General features: G+C 35.3%; 1 protein-coding gene and 1 long non-coding RNA gene across 4 annotated transcripts; both read right to left on the bottom strand.

Moving 5' to 3' along the window:
* Nucleotides 1-431: 431 nt before the first annotated feature.
* TRA2A (transformer 2 alpha homolog) lies at nt 432-20,164 on the bottom strand. Of its 3 annotated transcripts, none has more exons than XM_023589629.3 (8): nt 19,921-20,164; nt 9,400-9,533; nt 5,813-5,978; nt 5,173-5,361; nt 2,880-2,995; nt 1,898-2,023; nt 1,509-1,576; nt 432-1,355 (listed from the first exon to the last, which is right to left on the bottom strand). In XM_023589629.3, exons 1-8 carry the CDS (start codon nt 19,954-19,956, stop codon nt 1,345-1,347), a joined length of 846 nt encoding a protein of 281 aa, XP_023445397.1. In that variant the 5' UTR covers nt 19,957-20,164; the 3' UTR covers nt 432-1,344. The 3 variants fall into 3 exon arrangements, with proteins under 3 accessions (XP_023445397.1, XP_004461408.1, XP_004461410.1); XM_004461351.5 differs by having other exon boundaries at nt 1,898-2,026; nt 19,921-20,147; XM_004461353.5 differs by having other exon boundaries at nt 1,898-2,026; nt 5,813-5,912; nt 19,921-20,116.
* On the bottom strand, nt 10,048-19,415 carry LOC139439021 (uncharacterized). Its single transcript, XR_011648798.1, has 2 exons — nt 19,326-19,415; nt 10,048-10,126 (listed from the first exon to the last, which is right to left on the bottom strand). It is a non-coding gene; the product is annotated as an uncharacterized lncRNA (long non-coding RNA).
* Nucleotides 20,165-20,616: the final 452 nt, after the last annotated feature.

The raw sequence follows: 20,616 nt of genomic DNA, 5'->3' as shown, positions 1-20,616 counted from the left end.
CACAGATTTATAAAATCCTTTGATCCACTTATCAATCAAAGATTAAAATGATCTCATTTTATTCCCATTGAGGGAGAAAACAAAGGAGCTAATTCCACATTTATTAGTCATTAAGTTGCTTCTTACTAGAATGAGGCTCCTTAAAAACATGAGCCATAGTACTTATTTTTCCTTCAGCACAGGTGGTGGTACCAAATACTCTCAATACTTAAAAATTTGTCCACACACACAAAAATACTGAAGAGACAACGATTATATCATCAGGTACAAATAAAAATGTCAGAAAAGTTAGGAAATTAACTCAGGATTGGAAAAACATTTAACTACACACTGGGGGAATGTGGGGGGGGGGGGGGGAGGAGGGAAAGGACTGGTTCCCTAATCAGTTCATTTATATCATTCTACTGTACCAGAATAAAGAGACAATACCATTTTCAAAGAAATTGACTTTTATTTGAAAGGACACTACTTTCCCCCACACCTATCTTCTAAGAACTTTATATTATACAATAGCCTGCATAACCATTGTCAATACCAAAATTTCTAACAGCAAATTATACAAATTGCTCTAGTTAATAAATAAGGGTTGTCCTTCACTGATTAAGGGAATATTCAAACTTCGATAAGTTTAACACAAAAATCACACTTTATAAGTTTGTAAGGTTTAACAGATGTATTTAAAATACAACATGTCATGGAGGAGTCCACAAGCTTTTCATCTCTAAAAACAAAGACTTAATTTTAGGGTTCAAAAATTCCATTCTTCAAAAGAAATGACCAAGTGTTTTCTTCTATAATAGCTTCAAACTTTTCTACTCTCAACTATTTGACTGTTCCATGCCACCCCAGACAAACATGACTGAACTGTGTGTGTTACTATCATACCCAAAACAAAGTTTAAAAAGAAACGTTTGTCATAAATGCAGATCTCTAATACAATGTCTAATAACAAAGTCTAGCACAAAAGAAGCTTTAAAACGGTCAATTTCTTTTCTCATTTGATTAAGAGATAATTTGCTGTTAAAGCAATGAAAAACCATTTACAAAACATAACACTGGGGTTCCTTTTTTATCCAAGATGTTTAACTACTCAAAATGACAATTACATCTTCAAGAGTATAATAAGAGGGGTGGAAAAGAGCAATACAATTGACAAAATATAGATGCTAAATAAACCAAAGATTTTTAAGAAGAGTTCTTTTTAAGGAGTAGGAAGGATTAAAAAGCTTGGGGAAACCCAGAATTAAACAAAAGAAAAAAAAGAAAAAAAAAAAAAGAAAGAAAAAAAGAAAACAAAAACAAAAGAAGAAGAAACACGTCTCAAACTGCAAACCATTCAGTATATCAATAACGTCCTGAAAGAAAAAAAGGAAAAGAAATGTTAAAACATGAACAATTATAACTTGACCTGCCCAATATTTTCACAACTATTAACAGCCACCATATACTCTAATTTCCTAAATGGAAACATTTAGAAATGAGGTTCTTAAAAAGAAAAGGTTACATACTTGGACTGTAGGAACGAGATCTTGATCGTGATCTGTATCGACTATAATAAGGAGAAGGTGATCTTCTTCTGTAGGAAATAAGACTATATATAGCATACCACAAGCAGATGAAAATAAAAATTCTTTATCAAAATAATAATGAACTCTCCAAGAGGATAACTATTAAGTTCCATGTGCTCATGATTGTAGAAAAGAACAGTAAGCACATGGCACAGCAAAATATTGGCCAATACAGATCCGTTAACTCAGCTCCGCCTTAAGGAAAATCATTTCCCAATAGAGATATACAATCTATTTTAAAAATCAAGTTTTTATAAATACATATCAAATAGAAATTTAAACACTATTATCAACTAATTTAGAACAAAAATCACAAGCTAAAACATTACCTGTACCGGTAATCATAGTCTTCATATCTGTCATATCCACGATCATATCCTCTATCATAGTAAGAATCTCGACGCCTGCCGCCACCTCCACCTCCACCTCCACCGCCACCTCCGCCGCCGCCACCACTACTATAAAACATAAAAATGCCAATATTTTATATTACTGTAGACAGTTATTTTCCAAGACTGTTTAATAAAATCATTAACTTCAAAGTGAAAGGAAGCACTGTGTTGGAAAGCAGTACCAAATTTTAACACGTATATCCCTATGACTAGCTTAAAAACCATTTCAGGAATTAAAAAGTAACCAACCTTGAACACCACAGTGACTGACTACCTTACATTGAGGGTCAGCACTAAAAAAATTTTAAGGTCTGGTATCTAAACCTTTGACAGTGAATTTAAACTCTTAGCCCTTTCTCCTGCTGTTTTCCAAACTTAATCCTATTTTTCACTTCAGTTTTCTGTATGCTCTCCTAGTCAACCCCATGTTTTCTTCCCATTAAGCTTTCAAATTAAATGGAAGCCCATATTCCTTCTTTCACTCCCAAGAAATACTAATACTTCTGTGAATACTTCTTTGGCTGTAACTATATTTAAACATTATAAAATCCCCCATTCATGTTTTAGTCAATGTGACAACTGTGGCTTTTTTTTTTTTTTAAAAAGCTAATAGGTAAAATCCTCCCTGATATGGAGGTTTCCAAGGTCATACATGACCAGAAATTGTTAAAAAGCACATACTTTTCTAGTATTTAATAATTCTCCACTTGTATAGTACTAAAAGAAGAGCCAAGAATCCACTTTGATAGTTTTAATTAGGCCCCCAGGTTCAATTTATATATAGATTCAAAGAATTTATACAAGTTAAATAATTTTCAACTCTAAGAGAAAAAAATCATTTTCTGATTAACCAAAAATTTGCACACATTTCTGGCCTCCTATAGTTTAGGAATATCTTAGGAAATTGAAAAAATCTTACTGAGTTGGTCTGCCCATGTAGATGCCTGGTGTAGGAGTGTGTGCTCTTTTGGTGATAGAATAATCCACACGAATTCTTCTACCGTCCAGCTCCATTCCATTTGCTCTTTCCATAGCCTATAAGGGAGAAGAGACACAGGAAGTCATGCATAATCCCCTAGCCCTTAAGTAATAAGAACACACTGTAAAATACTCAGTCTAAAGAGCAGTCAGGGAAGCAGATGTCGCGGTGAGCTGATACAACAAGGGGACACAAAGGGAAACAATGAGAGACGTAACAAAGTAGGGAGTGTAGATGGCTCAAGTGATTAAGAGCCTTTCTCCCACATGTAAGGTCCCAGGTTTGGTTACCGGTGCTTCCTAAAGAGAAGACGAGTAGATACAGCAGAAAGCGAGTGCAAACGAGGTTGTGTGTGTGTGGAATAAATAAAGAAAATAAATCTAAAAAAAAAAGAAAAAGAAAAAGAAAAAAAAGAGCAGTCAATAAACATTCTAAGAAATATTCCAGTTCTAACTCTAGTTCACTTTCTAGTTCCCTAACTCTATAAGATTGACAATGGCTGGGGGTGGGGGTGAAAAGTCTTTTCAGCCTAAACTAAGTTGCACAGGTAGGCTGCCATTTCTTGCTCACTACCTGGTCTTTTGACATTTCACTTACAAAGAGTGAATTTAAAACACTGAAAAGGGTGATGTAAGGTTCTAGTAACTTCGATTTTAAGTTTACAGTCCAGTATACTGATAGGATTCAGTATCCAAAGGACATAGCACTCATTGATACTGAATCAACAAAAATCTAATTTTAAGGTAATTCACAAACATTTCACCTTAAAAGTCCCCCAAAAAGCCAATTCTTTTGTTTTAATTAAAACCTACATACTCTAACATACTCTAACTTCTAGAAGAGCAAAATATCTCTTTTGATCTCAGTTTTAAAAAAATAATTGTTTCCCTAATTAAAAAAAAACCTGACTTAAATTTCTATCATATAAATACAAAAAAGTGTTAGAAAAACCGAAACAGCAACAAGTTCAACATATTTTCCATTTAAAATTTTAAAAATAAAATTCTCTAAGACTTTCTACCCTAAATTTCTGAGACTATGATTTTATATAGTAATCCTCTCTATATTCACACCATTAGTAGTGATTTTTCTAACGCACCCAGACAGGGCCGCTTAATCGGTTTAGGAAGCCTGTGCTCAAGGACTGGGGTAAGCTATAGCCGTGAGAGTAGGAAGCACACAACTCAAGGAAACCTGCATAACACTGAGGATGGCAGTAATTAGTTTCAGTCTGTCTGGGTAACTCAAGGCAGAAAGTGCAATCCAGTTAGCAAATCTCAGCAAGTCAAGCCGTTATTTACGTACCACACTGCCACCTAGTGAGCTCCAAAATAAAGGAACCTTTAAACCTGCCACCAAGTCCTCCCAGGTCTCACAACTAAATTCATTCCCATCACTTCGCCCTTAGGCACTTAAAAGAATAAAATGTCTCTTCAGGTCAAATATCCTGGTATTTCCAAATCTATACCTTTAGTCCTTACTTGAGAATGGGAATAAACAAACCACAAATATATAAAAACAGAAAAAAGCCCTAATACTAACATTTTAGAATGCCTATTATGTAAATAACTTACAAGCTTTGATGCGTACAGCACTGATCTATACCCAACTGCTGTCAAATGAAAAATGGTACACACCCCACTCAAAGAAACATCACTAATCTTCACTAATTATTAAGGTCTTATAAAACTTAAATATTTAGTTTTAAATTTCTTATAATGGAATTTTCTAACTCAATCACTAGGAACTTGCTTATTATATATCACTTCCTTTACAATTCAATGCCTACACTATTAGAAGAGCAGTATTTCAAATCATTAACACCAATTAGAATTATTTTGTTAGGCAAATCAGAATGACACTAAACAAAAAATGAAGGGCTAATTCTCTCCATGTACATTTTTTCAATAATAGAACAGAATGACAAATATTGAGACTAGAAAAAGCAAGCTTTGTATCTCTACACAGGGAGGTAATTTACAAAATACATTAAATTTAAACATCACGTAACTAATTTTAAAGTCAGTTTAGTCATTTGCATGGAGGATAAATATGGCCTACTGTAAAGAGAACACTTCAATTTTTAACAAATATAATAATTATGTATAATATGCATATCAAAAATGTTTCAAATTGACAATTTTTAAATAGCATCCAACACCTTTATTTTTAAAAAACTAAATGGTATTTTTATTGCCATAGAAAATATTTTCAGCAATTATAAACTATTTACCTCTTTTGAGTCATCTATTCTCTCAAAATAAACAAAAGCAAATCCTCGTGATCGCCCAGTTCGCTGATCATAAACCACATTCACACCACTCAAAGGTCCATATCGAGAAAATACTTCACGAAGATCTCTTTCTGTTGTGTACAAACTAAGGCCAAACACTCCAAGACAAGTGTTGGGATCTGGATTCGCCTATTGAATAAGGATGTTAATTTAAAAAATCCAAATTAAAATACATGCAAATACTTTTAGAATACCTCCCCAATACACCAACACTACCTTGTTTCAAGTTATTTGGAGAGGAGTCTTTAAAAACTAATACACGCAAGCTATAATTTTATAGTTCATGGTACACGCAGATTTTCTTTGGCGCACCCTTCAGGCTATGTTACAGCTGAATAAAAACATTCCTATTTAAAGAACTTTCCACAGTGCTTAATATAGGTATTAACTACTAATAAGAGTTTTGTTAATTCCTTATTTACCTCCCAACTATGGTAAAAACCTTGAATGTACCGCAATATTCTCAACCCAGTCTTGGAATATCATTTCTTTCCACATGTTCTTAACTACTCGAAAGAAAATCTCCTCTAATTAAAAAACAGAAAACAACAACAACAACAAAAAAAAAAACCCCACATACCCTGCTGCCTGTGTGTCTTCTCCGGTTAGACATTGGAGAATGACTTCTGCTCCTTCGACGCCGGTATTCCGGTGTATATGATCTACTTCGAGATCGTCTCCTATGAGAATGAGAGTGGGATCTGGATCGAGAGTAACGTCTATGAGAATGTCTCCTTGATCTCGACCTTTGAGAGAAATAATTTAAACATACTGAAACAAAATGCCTAGCTTCCTTCCTCTAAGGACATTCATGTAAATTCCTGCCCATTCTCAGTTCTTTTCTCCTGAGGAATAGGTATTCCTCCTCTTGATCACTACAACCACCTTCTGTTTAGTCTTCTTCTACATTCATCTTTTCACCTAACCTATAAAAAGGAAGGTACTTACCTTTTTAAAAAAAGAAAAATGAAAGCAAAAATTCAACTACCACCACCAAAAATCCTTTTATTCTTGTCATTATGGTTTTATATTCTTCTCACTGTCAAGTATCACACTTCCTTACGTTCCAACCTTTCTAGTCTACTGCAATCTAGCACCTGCTAAATTAGTTCATCAACAACCTAAAATGCCCATCATACCTATTAGAGGATTTTAGTCTTCATTTCTTCAAGCTTTCTTTAGAATCTCACACATCTGTCCACTGCTGTTCATCCTACTTCTATTATTCCCAGTAGCTGTCAGACAGCCTTTTTTCTGCCTTTAAGTTTCTTTAGCTCAACAAATTCTTATTTGCCATCCATATTACCCATACTTAAGTAAACTTACCCTGACCCATAGTGGGGATGACAGTCATACAAAATAATTATTCTATGAGGCATTCAATACATTTTAGAAGTGCTAAGGGCCAGAATGTTTAAAAAGAGAGGTCATGTAGGTGAAGGAATAAAACTGATTAGGGAAGATTTTATGAAAGGAAGGCTGGAAGACTTAATAGTTAAAATGTTGCTAAGTAGAAAGGCGAAAAGTATTCTAGGAGAAGCAAGAGCAAAGTTTTCTTGGAAAGAAACTTTAACGAATAGCAAAACAGTACAATCTGCTAAGAATTAGGATATTTGTGAAAGAAGTAACGAGAATGAAGATAGGAAAGAAGGCAACATTGCGTAAAACCTTGAATACCAGACTGAGAGTAAAGATTTATTGAAGGGTAAGTAAGTTATAAAGTCCCCCAAGAAGGAAAGAAAACAGAATACGAGTTTCTACTCTCAACTACTGTTGAAAAGAAAAGTAATCATTGGGTGGGGGTTGAGTGCATGTAAAGAAAATTTGCGCAAGAACCAAACAGGGAAGCAGCTGTGGCTCAAGCAATTGAGCTCCCCTTTACCATACAGAGGACCTGGGTTTGATCCCAGGAAAAAAAAGTAAAAGTAAAAAAAGTAAAAAAAGGTGTCCCAGACCTGTGCTGCACAGAGAGATATAGGCCCTTCGTGGTGAAGCAACGCACTGAGAAGATGACACAACCAGATTAAAAAAAAAAAAAAGATACTAAACAGGAAATTCCTTAATTTTTTTTAGCACTGCTAAGTTAGAGCCTCGGTTTTAAAAACAAAAAACAGTAATAAGAAGAAACCATCATTTCGAATAGCAACTGTTACTTTTCAGTAATCATGAAATATGAGACATTAAAAACCCATTAAGAGTCCATACCTAAATGGAAGTGTATACACAGTAAAACCTCATGTGAAATATGAATATGGGTAATAATGCATTTATTTAATATAATATATATTTTTTTAATGCAAATTTTTTTTAAAAAAGATTTTTTACTTATTCCTCTCCCCTTCCCCTCCCCAGTTGTCTAGAGCTCTCTGTGTCCATTCGCTGTGTGTTCTGTGTCCACTTGCATTCTCATCAGGTGGCACCAGGAATCTGTGTCTCTTTTTGTTGCATCATCTTGCTGCATTAACTCTCCATGTGTGTGGCACCACTCCTGGGCAGGCTGCGCTTTTTTTCGCACAGGGCGGCTCTCCTTGAGGGGTACACTCCTTGCACATGGGGCTCCCCTACGCAGGGGATACACGTGTGGGACAGCACTCCTCGCGTGCAGCAGCACTGTGCACGGGCCAGCTCACCACATTGGTCAGGAGGTCCTGGGTTTGAACTCTGTACCTCCCATGTGGTAGGCAGATGCCATATCAGTTGAGCCACATCTGCTTCCCAGTAATGCATTTATGAAACTGTTTTTTTTTCTTTGAAACTGAACAAATGCATGTTAATGTTACAAGATGTTAATATAGGCAAAAAAAAAAAAAATTACACTAAGTCAAAGAAACCAGACACAAAGTTCTATACATTGTATGATTCCATTTATATATAATATAAATATAAACCAATTTATAAAGATAGAATTAGATTGGTTATGCAGGGCTGGTGAAGGATAGAGGGATGGAGAGGCACCTTCTAAGGGGTGTGGAATTTTTCTCTTTGGAGTAATAAAATTGTTCTAAAATTTTTTGTGGTGATTAATACAGAACACAGATTATATCTGCTTAAAAAATAAGTCCATACCAATTATTTTTTTAAGAATCAGTGACAAGTATTATGAAAAAATGAAAAGTAAGAGAAAAAAGAGAGAGTACACACTAATATTTAGTGTTCATGGATGACCCATGAGCAGAGAGCTTGTGATATACAAGAATATCTAAGTGAAGAGAATTCTAGGCTCAGGGCAGCAAGGACAAGATCCTGAAGTGAAAATATGCTCATTTCTATTTATACATCTTAATTCTATTTTGTGCTATTCTTCTAATGTGGACATTTAATTAAATCATTACTGAGTACTTGGTAGTAAAAACTGAGCACTGTGTGGGATTCCTGAATGCCACAAAGAAAAAGACATGGCTGTAGACCTCAGAAAAAGGAGAGCCTTTCAACGGATTGTTTTCATACAAGTAGACTTTATTAAAAGTTATGTTTCTACTCAAGAAATTACAATGACAAACCGTCTTGTCCAAGCTGTTTTTTAATCTTTTTTCCCCACCCCAATACACCTGGGACATTGGATACAATGAACCTTGCAAACAGCAGGTCTTGCTTCTGCTGGTGGCAGAGGCTTCTCAATCATCTGGAGATGTTTTTATTCAAATTATATCTGACCAGAGCCCCACCCTGAGTCTACTGAAAATAAAAATCTTCACGTAAAGAATATGGCTGGAACGTGAATTTTGAAAAAGCATCCCAAGCCACTGATAGCCAGAGTACAATATATATTAACCTTCTCCACTAAAATTGCATGCAAGTCTCCAACAGAAAAAATTATCTTTTTTATTGTGCAAATCTTGTTATAAAACCAAACGCTAATTATCCAATGCCAAATGCCAAGCACACCAAAGTCAATCTATTATCTATGTCTATATAATTTGTATTAATAGCTAATATCCAATAGATTAACTAGTCCAAGAGATGATTCTGGCTTATATAAGTCCTTATATTTTTAATTTTCATAGAGCACAATCTAAGAAAAAGCTACTTAATAAATTCAGTAGCTTCAGCCTTTGGTTGAAACCTCTACACAAAAAGCAGCAGAAATGAAAGATCTGGCAAAAACCCCTCGGTCCTGAAGAACCCAAAGAAAGCATTTTAAGTGTTTAAATATTTAAACAGACTTACCTGGATTTTGATCTTGATCGAGAATGGGATTCAGAGTGTTTGGAAACCCTTGAAGGACTACGAGATCCTGACCTGCTCTCCGATTTTACACGAGCAGGAGTTCCAGTTGGAGATTTTGACTGAGAGCGAGACTCCTAACAAAGAAGACAGTATTACAAATGGCACTGGTCACGTAGATGCCTACCACCTAACATTTAAAGTACCGTAATTATTTTATATTGATTGCTCCTGAAAAACAAACGGTTAGGCAACACCCTCCAGAAAAAATTTCAGCTCATTAATAACCCATTGTTAATACTGCTAACTGTCCTCAATAATTCCCTACTTGAACCAGATCACCAATTCTCTATTAACTAAGTAATCATGCAAATTCATCTACAACTTGATCATACAGACACTGGAACATAAACCATACATTTACTTAACCTAGGACCCATTCATTCTTCCAGATTCTTTTAATTCTACTTCACTCTTGCTTTCTACTTCTCTTCATTCTTCATTGAGTTTTTCATTTTTCATACTTCGTGTATTCTTCCCCAATTCAAACAATTCAAAATAGCCTTAAAAAAATATTCAAGTGCTTCTATCTGACCAATCTTCTGTTCAATTTTTTCCCCCATTCAATTTTAATTTTCTGATCTTTAATACTTTTCATTAGCCTTCTTTTATCTTGATTTATCTTCCACATTCTTGGAAAAAACTCTTCAATTTCTTCACGAACATTAACCTTAATGGAAAAAGAACATTTAGTATATTTAAGCACGTGGGGATTATAAAACTCTGCTGGAGTTCAGAATGTTATCTATCAAATGGAAAAGCCAGCAGGTAAAGTGCAAATAACTAGTTTATTTAAAAAAACAAAAACAAAAACAAAAAACCCAATTTTATAATATTTAAAATTGTTCGAAAGTCTAGATTCTAACAATTAAAGAGAATTTACTGAATTTCTCTAAATGTTTTTTTTTACCATACTCTTCACCCTCCTCCCCTTTCATGTTTCATCCTAATTCCTAAGAGAACAATTTTAATATAAATTAATTCAGGCACAAATCTAATATGAACTGTAATTCCCCCCACCTAAATGCTATGATTCCACTATTTTATAAACCTGAAGAGTCTTAGTGATGTAAGAATAAACTTTCACTAAGCCATGTCAAGAAATCAAGATATAGTTACTAAAGCAAAGCACCCCAGGCTAAATTATTTGTATATGCCTAAATAAGGAGACACATTCATTATAGAAAACATGCTAACGGCCAAAAAAGTCTAAAATTTAACATCCTCCTCCAATTTTGTTTGAACATTATCTTTGCTCACTCTAACTTAATCAGAAAGATATGTTCCGAAGGCAAACGAACATACTGAAAAAACTAAGGGGAAAAGGAAACATGAAATTGTTAAAATTTCCCCATATTATTTATGTATTTTCATAACGGTGCCATTTCAAAATATTTTATTATCCATGAATGTCATAACATACAAGAAGTTACAAATTAATATGATGGCCTTTATCTGTGTTTGCACCTCTTGTTCAGTTTTTGCATATTTTATGCACTTACGCATACTATGCTCCCTTTTTTCTGATATCCTGCATCAGAAAACCAGTTTCTGAAAAAGGTGACTATAAATCAAAACTTTCCGAATGAAATAATTTAGAATCTAAAAGCTTGCTTTTAAAATAAATTCTATGCAAATTATTAAAGATCAAAGATTTTGTAACAAGGGGAAAAAAGTCACCTTTTGCATTTTGCAAATAATTGTAATGAACTATAAAGCTAAATCTGTACTCATAGTTTACTAGTCTGCAAAGATTAATGCGTATATTTATTGGTAACAGAGTATATATCATCTACATGTTTTGATAGCTTCTTAGTGATCTGACAGATAAGAGGCACTCATGACCAGAGTGTTATGGACAGTTTGGTTTCCCTGTCCACTTAAGCCTGGATTTCAGTGTAATCACTTCAATTTCACAACAGTAACTTCACACCAGTTTTTCTATTGTGCTATATGATTATGTAGCATTTCTTTCGTCAACTTTCTTAAAACTTTCCCTTCTACTTCAAGTTTAATGTTAAAAGACTCTCTAGTCCATCCATTTTCTCAGATGAAAAACAACTTGAAATAAATTGCTACCTTTCTGTTGAATACCAACCTTTCCCATATAGCTACCTATACAATAATGCCTTCACTACATCTCAGATATTCTCTTAAATTCCTGGACAGATTCTCGGAGTATGAATGATAGCAATTTAGCGTTTTCCATTCATTGAAACACTGTAAAAGTGGCATACTCAGTGCTGTATGAAAAAAAAAAGTACGGCTAATTTTGTTGTAAATGAAGCCTAATCGGCTGGTTCATTAAACTGATAAAAGAGTATTTTCCTCTTTGACTTTCACTTCTCTAAAACGGATTCTCTGGCATAACATTCATTTAAGCTACTGCTGAACAGCAATAGATGGAATAGTATCTATAAACACTACCACGGCCTCGTTACACATATGTATAGCAGGCTCTGCTTTTTGAGATACTGTAACTTTTAATAAATTTTTACTAGGAAATAAATCAAAATCTTACTGTAAATCTCAAAATTTATTCTTAAAATGTATATTTGACACAATCTCTCCCTAGTACATGATAAAATTTTATGGCCAAATATACGTGCATTTTAAAAGTTTCAAGTCTCTCTTCTTTAACATAACTTTAATAGTTGCATATTTAGAAGCCTTGCTTTTTATTTCCAAGATGCCACAAATACCTAACCTCTGTTAGCCTCACACCGAGATCACCTGCTCTTCTCTTTTTTAATCTCAGGGAAATCGAAATCTTCAATTTTCTTCATGGAAAACAGTCCTCTTAACTTTCTTCTAACTCCTAGCTAGGAAGCTGTCACTCTCATTTTAACTTACAAAACAATTCTGACTCATCTAGAAAGTAAATCAAGATCTACCAGTAAACCAACCTAACTGAAAAATAAACAAAGTACAAAATAAACTTTAAATATTTTTACTATAATACCAAAAAAGGTGGCATCTCATTGTGTTTAATAGTCTTCACACAGAAAAACATATCAGTATTTACTATCTTTAAGTAACTAATTTCTCAAAAGATGTTACCAAATAAATATCATTTTCACTCAACTGTGCTTCAGAAAACCAGGCTACAACTAGCCTTTTATGGATAAATACTAGATAATCCTTTTCTACCCTGTACTTGTCTTCATTATGAGACGATTCAGGATTTGTAAACTGAATTGAAACTGAAAATAGAAAAGAAAATTAAATGCTGGGGAGGGGTGGTAGCCGCCATATTTCACTAGACTTCACTTAACCTGCTCATAATACTCTACAGGTAAAGTAATTCCACAAATTTTTCAGTAACCTGGCCCTGGATCCAATATCCAATGACTTAACTAAATCATGCTGCAGATTTTAACAGAAATCTTTAATAGGCCTCCAGAATATCTTATCTAGTATAAACAAGAAGCGAGGTAGAAAATTCTAAAAGCATAATCTACCTGCTTTTTTTTTTTTTTTTAATTTATTCAGTTTTTCAACTATTATTTACTAGCAAGGCACCTTTGCTGGTAGCTGAAGAATAGTCAAAAAGAGTAAAAAGGGTGGAGAACTAACAAACAACGAATACTAAGAAAGGACAATAGTGTATCTAAAACAATCTTAAGAGCCACCTTTCTTTTCTGTGTTAAAACAGTTTTTCACAATAACTATTTACTATTCTTTCATCAAGAAAAGGGTACCTACATATACCTTGCACATTGCTGCAGAACACAAACCATTCCTAAACAAGCAATAACTGTAATATCTTAATAGTTACTAGTACACTACAGATGAAAGGAAAACACATGATTCCTACTTAATACCACTTTAAATAAACACATAAACCAATATAAATACTACACTGTAATCCCTTCCAATATTAAGGCAAGGCAAATCCATTGCCATGAAATAGCACCAAATGTTCATAAATTCAAATCTCTAAGAGTATAGTACAAGGGTTCTTAACCAGGGGTCCACGGAGAGATTTAAGGGGGTTGTGAGCTTGAGTTGAAAACAAAAAACAAAAAACAAAAAACAAAAAAAACCCCACAACTTATTACCTTTCTTTTCTCTGACCTCTAACTGAAATCTATCATTTCCTTCACTTATGAGTGTATGCAATAAGTTACAGTAGTACTCATTTCATATCACATTATAGTTGCTGCATACCACAAAAAAAATCACTTCTGGCTCATTCATACTTCAAAATTATGGTAGTTGTTAGATCCAACCCGATCTGATGCTACATCCTGAGAAGGGTCTGTGGTTTTTACCTGACTGGCAAAGGGGTCCATGGAACAAAAAGGTTAAGAACCACTGTTACAGTATAAGCTAGTGTTAAAAACAAACAAACAAAAAAAACTTTCCCAAAATATTTTTTCACAACTTTATAAACTGGAGATCTAGTTCCAACTCCATAGAAATCATCATGTATTTAACTAAAAAAAATTTCAGCAAAATGTCCAGAGGGGAATGATGTTTTTAAAGGTACCCAAATAATACACTATATTTATTGTACCAAGAACGTCAATTGTTAGAACTTAAGATACTTCTGCATTTACCCAGTTCTTTAATTTTAGTCTACAGAAATACTTCTGCCTCTTTCTTGTTGGATATGAGAGGATACCTTTTGGCGTATGAAAGAAACACTTCCGGTCTCTCCTTAATCCCTAATGGCTATTAGAACAATATTTTAAATGATTGCTCATAATTTACATAATTTAGCTACTTCTAAGTGATAATTTCCCAAGTTATTAACTATATGAATAATTTCCCTTCTTTTAGGGTCATACCTGTATGCTACATTTTAAATGAGGTTAATGTGGTGCCTGGACCTGCAAAGGTCCACAGATATTTTAATGCTATACATAAGCATAGTCTCCAAATTTTGAATTATTTGGGGAACTTCTATTATATAGAAATTACTCAGGAATTGGCACCTATACATATGTAATTTATATTTAAATTCATGTCACAATTGTGAAATGATCTGTAAAATTTATATTCTTGTACACATTTTAAGCATGGCTCATAAACCTGCCAGCTTCTCTATGATAATCAATTTTAATGTTCAAAAAGCTGGTGTGAATGTGGCAATTTCAAAATACGTACAAAACAAGTTTATAAGGACAAACGTGGTTTAGCTATATTAAAAACCAATACACAGCAATTATAACCTAACTATTAAGAACCTGGTACAACACACTCCACTTACAATCTTATCTTCTAGTGTCACAGAGTATTTAAGAGTCTCAAATAAGTCAGACTTACAGGGCCCTAGTTTCAAGGGAAAATGGTAACTTTTCTTTCACCTCAGCTCAGTCACACCTAATCACATATCTTTGATGAAAATCATGAGACAGTAAGAATTATACACAACTATATATGGCAAAAACTTAAAGCAAAGGAGGGGGAGCCACATTCTCTTTCACTGCTACCCTTTCAACTTTTCTTCAGTGTTTACCATTTCTTTTCCCCATATGATTTTTACTATTTTCTCACCTCTGGCTAAATTTTTGCCCTGCTAAATCTGTTAGGACATATGAACAAATAATCAGTTTTAATTATTTCATACCTGCATACTCACTGATACTATCGAGGAGATGATTTTCACACTGTCAGGCAAGTACTAGAAAATATTCTAACTATTCATGGCCTGTCACACTTGCTATATTACCCGTTATACCATACATAAACAATTCGGGTTCATTAAAGAAATTAAGTTCATTTGTCCTTCGGTATGACTCTCATCCTTAATATATAAATCCCTTGATATTCTTTCAGATCTCAAGACTATTTATTCTCATTGTAGGAATGGTGCAAAACATAAGAAGCGTCTGTGACAAATCGTAACTTATACACCATGGGTATAATTACTTCCAAAACTTAAAAAAAAAAAATCCTGCCCTCTCTATTCACATCAAGCAAATTAAACTGACATTCCGCAGTGAAACAATTTCAAATACATTTTTTGAACTGAAGATGTTTCCTAAGTTTATAAATTCTTTGAAGAGTAAGGGAAATTAGAATTTTAAAAAAGCATTAAAGTTGAAAATGATAGTACATAACCTATGAAAATAAACTACACCCAAGACAAAGAAGACTCTCTCAGGTTTAATTCTATCCTTACTAATGAGAAAAGGAGCTTTGACATTTTATAATGGATTGACTTGATGAAATATACGAAATTAAACTGAAGAAGCCAAATTAAATCTTTTTAAAACTAAAGTGCTAAGACATTTTCCCTTTTCTGTAAAAGACTAATTTTATTTGTATTTTCTTCCTAGGAAAAAGGGAAAAGAAGCAAACCTCACTAGTATTCACACATCTCCTATTTTAAAATTTCATCAACAATCATCTAATACTTTAAAGAAAGGGGACTCTAGAAGCCTCTTAAAAACATTCCAGCTACTCAAGTCAGAACCAACCCTGAACAAGAGCAAAGAATAAGCAGTTATCTTTCCTCTTTAACTGTACTACAAAGTACATTATAAATATTTTTGGAATTATAAGATAGACCCTTAAACAATAAAGAAATCATTAACTTCTGTTAAAAACAATAGGACATCACATATGGAAAAAAAAACGGCCACAATATTTTTTGAAATTTAGTTAAAAAATTTAGGGGTAATGAACTAGGTGGCTCAAGCAATTGAGCTCCTCTCCCCCATAGGGGAGGTTGTCCCAGGTTTGGTTCCTGGTGCCTCCTAAAGAGAAAATGAGCAGACAGCAAGTGCTAATGAGGAAAGAAATCTTAAAAACAAAAAAAAACAAAAACATATTCTCTTCTTCAGACAGCTCTTTTTTAAAAAAGAAAATGTAGGGGTAAAGGGAGAATAAAATAGGCAAAATGAAGAAAAGCTTAATTTCCCTCCTTTTTAATATCTAGAAAGGTCACTAAAATCTTCCCGATCAAAACCCTAATTTTAGGTGAAGCTGTGTGAACTCATTACTTTTAAGATGACCTAGAAAAGCCACACAGCTCAAGTGTCAACTTCACCCCCAATTCCAAGACATTTCCACTTTAAATGTCTGTTAACTTTTTTCCTTCCTTAAATATTTCAAGTGCTTTGTACTGCTCCTCCTGTACCAGTCTCTCTCATCTTTGCTAAACTTATTCTTATGACCCTCTCAGAATTAAGAACCCACATATGCCTCTTTACTGCATACTGAATTAAGTCCCAATTCCTAAATCAGGATTCAAAGTCCTCCATTGACCGATGGCATATTTGGTCAAATCTCTCTGTTTCAGCACAAACTTCTCACTGTGGAATCCATGCAACATTCATTTTCCCAATCCTAAAATTCAGTGAAATCTTTACAGCCTAGATAAATCTTAATCCTTTCTCCTAGTTCACAAAGCTGCTCAACTGTTGTCTGAACATCTTAACTCTATCACATAGTTTTTTAGCACTTGAGATTTTAAAGACCTTACTCTTACCCAGATCTGAGTGGCTGGTCATCTTAAACTAGACTTCAAGTTTTCTTTCCCTCAAGAACACCTAGTCCTTATTAGAAAAACAGCAGATTCTCAATGAGCTTCACACCTCAGGCAGAAGAGAATTTTGGTTAACTGATAGGGAAAATTATAACAGAACCCAGCCAATTATATTTTCTTTTCTAAAGTTCCTTTACTCTCATTCTTTAAAATGGAACCAATATTAACCTATACTAGAAAATTAAGTTTCAGTAACTGCTTTCAGCAAACTCCACTAACGGCTTTGAGACACTCAAGTACACAGGGTACTCTTTTTGAAAAAGTACAACATACATACAGCACAGTGTATGTATGTAAGGAGTGGACTGGACTTGTCTCAGACTCCTGGCTGCACCGTCTTCTAGGCCTCAGTTTTTAAACTCTAAAATGGTAACAATACTCCAGCCCTTGCAAGATTATCCGGGGTAGTAAATTAGAAAACATGTCAAAGATTTTTTGATTCTAAAACACATACAATAGTCACCAGGAAAAAAACACCCTCTAATTCTCTCTATATAAAACAGATTTACATGTGTCCCATTTATTCTGTAAATAAAGCAAATGAAATCTCTTTTTAAAGTATTAGAAGCATACTTTTCACTAATGAAATTCCTACACAAAGGAAAACATTGATTTAACCCATAAACTAGAGTTATAACAATCTTCACAAATGTTTCAATAACCTTACATTTGAATACCGACCATCAGTGTCTTCCCTAATTTACTGTGGTCAAAGAGAAGCCTGAAGTATAACCACTTAAACACCTCAACACACATCATTTGAAAATCCTATTTTGCGTCTTTCTGAATGGTTGCTACATTAAAACTAGGCACAAAAATAAGAACACAACAATTATTATGTGAAAATTTTAAAACTGTTGGTTTGTGGTAAGATGATTTAAAAAAAAAAAAAGGGTCGTGATGGATGATGGTTTAAAAACCAAAAGCTCTAGTGAGTATCAAATTGCTTTAAGAAACTAACAAAAAAAAGTGCTGGCAGTTTTCTTTCTTAACCAGCCACAAATAAAGACAATTACCTCAACCTTAAAAAACAAAACAAAAAGGCCATAAAAAGATATGACAGGTAAGCTCTGTAGTATTAATTATTCAATCTACTGAATTCACTTACACTAAAATATATCAGGGTACCAGCTGTGAAAAATATTTATGACTACAAATGGTCATAAGAGGAAAAACTAAGTCCCCTTTTCTATTAAAAGTATATCTATCTATATATATATTAAATTTGGGGAAGAATCTTAGAACTAAAGGAAACCATGTCCTAGATAGTCCTTCTCCTATCTGCACAAACCAAATCAAACATCAACCAAAATTTTTTTTAAAGAGATTAAAGTTAATCTGAGAAAACAAAAGATGAACGGACAGCAAAATTTCTTCCTACAATTACCCAGCACTGTCAAAACAAGTAGCACCTTACAACTACCAACAAATATTTTTATTGCATGACTTTTAAAAGTTTTGTGGGGAAAATAAAATTCAACATCCTAAAAAGTAAGCAGGTTCAACTACTCACGTATATCTATGCCCCAAATTTTATTTTTAAAAATCCAATATTAAAGGAATTAAATTAGCTTTTTTAGTGTCTCATCTACCGCTTTAAATTTCTCCAAAAAGAACAAAAGCCTCACTTGACTTCATCTCACTGACAAGGTTCCAGGTGTTTAAGTATATGAGCTTCCAAAATATGACAAAAACTCAGTGCCTCCAGCACACAACTCAACTGTTTATGTGTTTCCCCTAGTGACAAGAATGAAAACCAACACAACCGCCGGGAACAGGTTGCCCGGGGATTTTGTTTTCTTAGGGTCCGCATTAACTCACATCTATTTCCACTACGAGGATAATTTCGGAAATATAATTCAAACATTGATAAAATGTTTTGGTACATTAAGCCGGAGATAAACACTTTATTCTCTGCGGTGTTTATATTCATCCGACCCCAAATAAAGAAAACTTCTGAGAAGAGAAATGGAGAGGACCTATAATTTACCGGTAAAATTTTGAATTAGATAACAGTATAAACCCACTAGTTCTTTTTAAAATACCGAGCCATGAAATTCGTTCAGTTATGTAAGATTAAAGTCAGACAGAAGACTCCTCTTTTTTTTTGTTTTTACCGTAAAAACCTGTAAAGCGGTTAGTTTTTAGAGGAAAGGTCAAAGGAAGAAAAGAGACATTAGAAGTTGATATATAAAGAAGAGAAAAAAAAACCGTTATCGAGGAATTGAAAAGGCGTTATAGCATTTCCACATTCATTCTGAAGTGAAAGGAAAGTAAAAGGGACATTAAGGGAAAAGGGCTCCTTGCGTAGTTTTCCCCTCACAGCTTTCCTCTTAAGAACGCTTAAGGGTCGGTGCGGTCGTTGACTAACCACTTCATTAGGCTCGTCCCACCTTCAACCTCAAGGCTTTCGCCTTAATAGACGCAACGCCGCCGGTTCCGACAGAGACGCGGCCGCACACTGCAATAGAGAGCCAAGGAGACACAGGCCCCACTAGTCCCACGCCAGCTTCTTCCCGCCCGGACGACAGCCCCGCGCACTTTGGACCCCGAGACCCTCTACGATGGCGGGGGTCGTCAAAAATGCCACCGCAGGAAGCACCTACCACTATCCGGCCGGAGGGGAACTCCCCGCCGCCTCCTCCCGCCCCACCGCGACCGGGACCTACACCTCGGAAGAGAAAAGGAAGTCTCAGGAGCGGGGAGAAGGAAGGAAGCAATGCGGATGGGAAATAGGACCCAGGAGTCCAGGTATCAGTCTCCAAAAAGGGGGAGGGGGTTATCCGCAGTGTTTGGGGGAAGGAGAGAAACCCAGTAGCCATCTTAGGATGCAAGGAAGCAACGGCGATGGCTCCTGAGGTTGCTGCCCGCGGGACCCCGCAGGACTTCCCACAAACCCGCCCGCCCGCGCTCGTCCCGGACCATTGGGCCGCCGCCGAAGACGGCTCCCGCGGCTTTGTACTCACTCTGCCCTCGAAGTTGTTCTCCTCTACATCACTCATGTCGGACAGGCGCACTCCGGAACTAAATAAGAGACAGGTCTCGGCTTGAGGGCCGATGGCCTAATCAATTCGCTGACTGGACCGTGGGGAGAAGGAAAGAGTCGGCAACAGCGGCCGCCCTACTCCACTCCCACTCGGTCGCAGGCTCCGGCAAAATGGCGCCGGCGCCGCCAGCCCCTTCTAGCCTCCCCGGTGCGCGACGTAAGGGGGCGGGGCGTCTCTATGATGTCACGAGGCCCCGCCCCCCGCGCGAGTAGCTTGTGTTCGGAGTCTCCACGCGCTGGACCCTCCCTTCCCGGCCCTGCCCTTCAAACCCGTTTCTTAAGTCACCAGCTGAGTTTCTATTGACCTAGCCCCTTTAAACATTTTACAGGTGGTTTCTGATGTAAGGTAACAGAAAGAAAACTGGACTCATATATAATTAAAAGGTTTTAATTGTGGGATGTTTTTAGCATTCTTTTTTTATGTCGACATTTACTCTTGTAATGTTATCAAAATAATACATGCAAAGATGAACTTACAATGAAAAACCACGTCCCCTGCCAAACCCTCCCTTCCTCCAGCACTGTCCCAGACACAATCGTGTCAATTTTTTTTTTTTTTTTTTAAGGGCTTACCTTCCTTCTAGTCTTTTTGACTTAGATATTTCCTTATATCCTC

The sequence above is a fragment of the Dasypus novemcinctus genome, chromosome 5, assembly GCF_030445035.2.
Source record: "Dasypus novemcinctus isolate mDasNov1 chromosome 5, mDasNov1.1.hap2, whole genome shotgun sequence".
Taxonomy (NCBI): domain Eukaryota; kingdom Metazoa; phylum Chordata; class Mammalia; order Cingulata; family Dasypodidae; genus Dasypus; species Dasypus novemcinctus.
The sequence above is the reverse complement of the archived record's forward strand: the minus strand, read 5'-3'. Positions and strand labels throughout refer to the sequence as shown.

Coding starts and splice junctions, on each gene's coding strand:
- TRA2A (XM_004461351.5), bottom strand. CDS start 19,956: ATGAGTGATGTAGAGGAGAACAACTTCGAGGGCAGA. Junction 2,027..2,879: donor TACATGGGCAGACCAACTCA/GTAAGATTTTTT, acceptor TATGTTTTATAG/TAGTGGTGGCGGCGGCGGAG. Junction 1,577..1,897: donor GACTATGATTACCGGTACAG/GTAATGTTTTAG, acceptor TATTTCCTACAG/AAGAAGATCACCTTCTCCTT.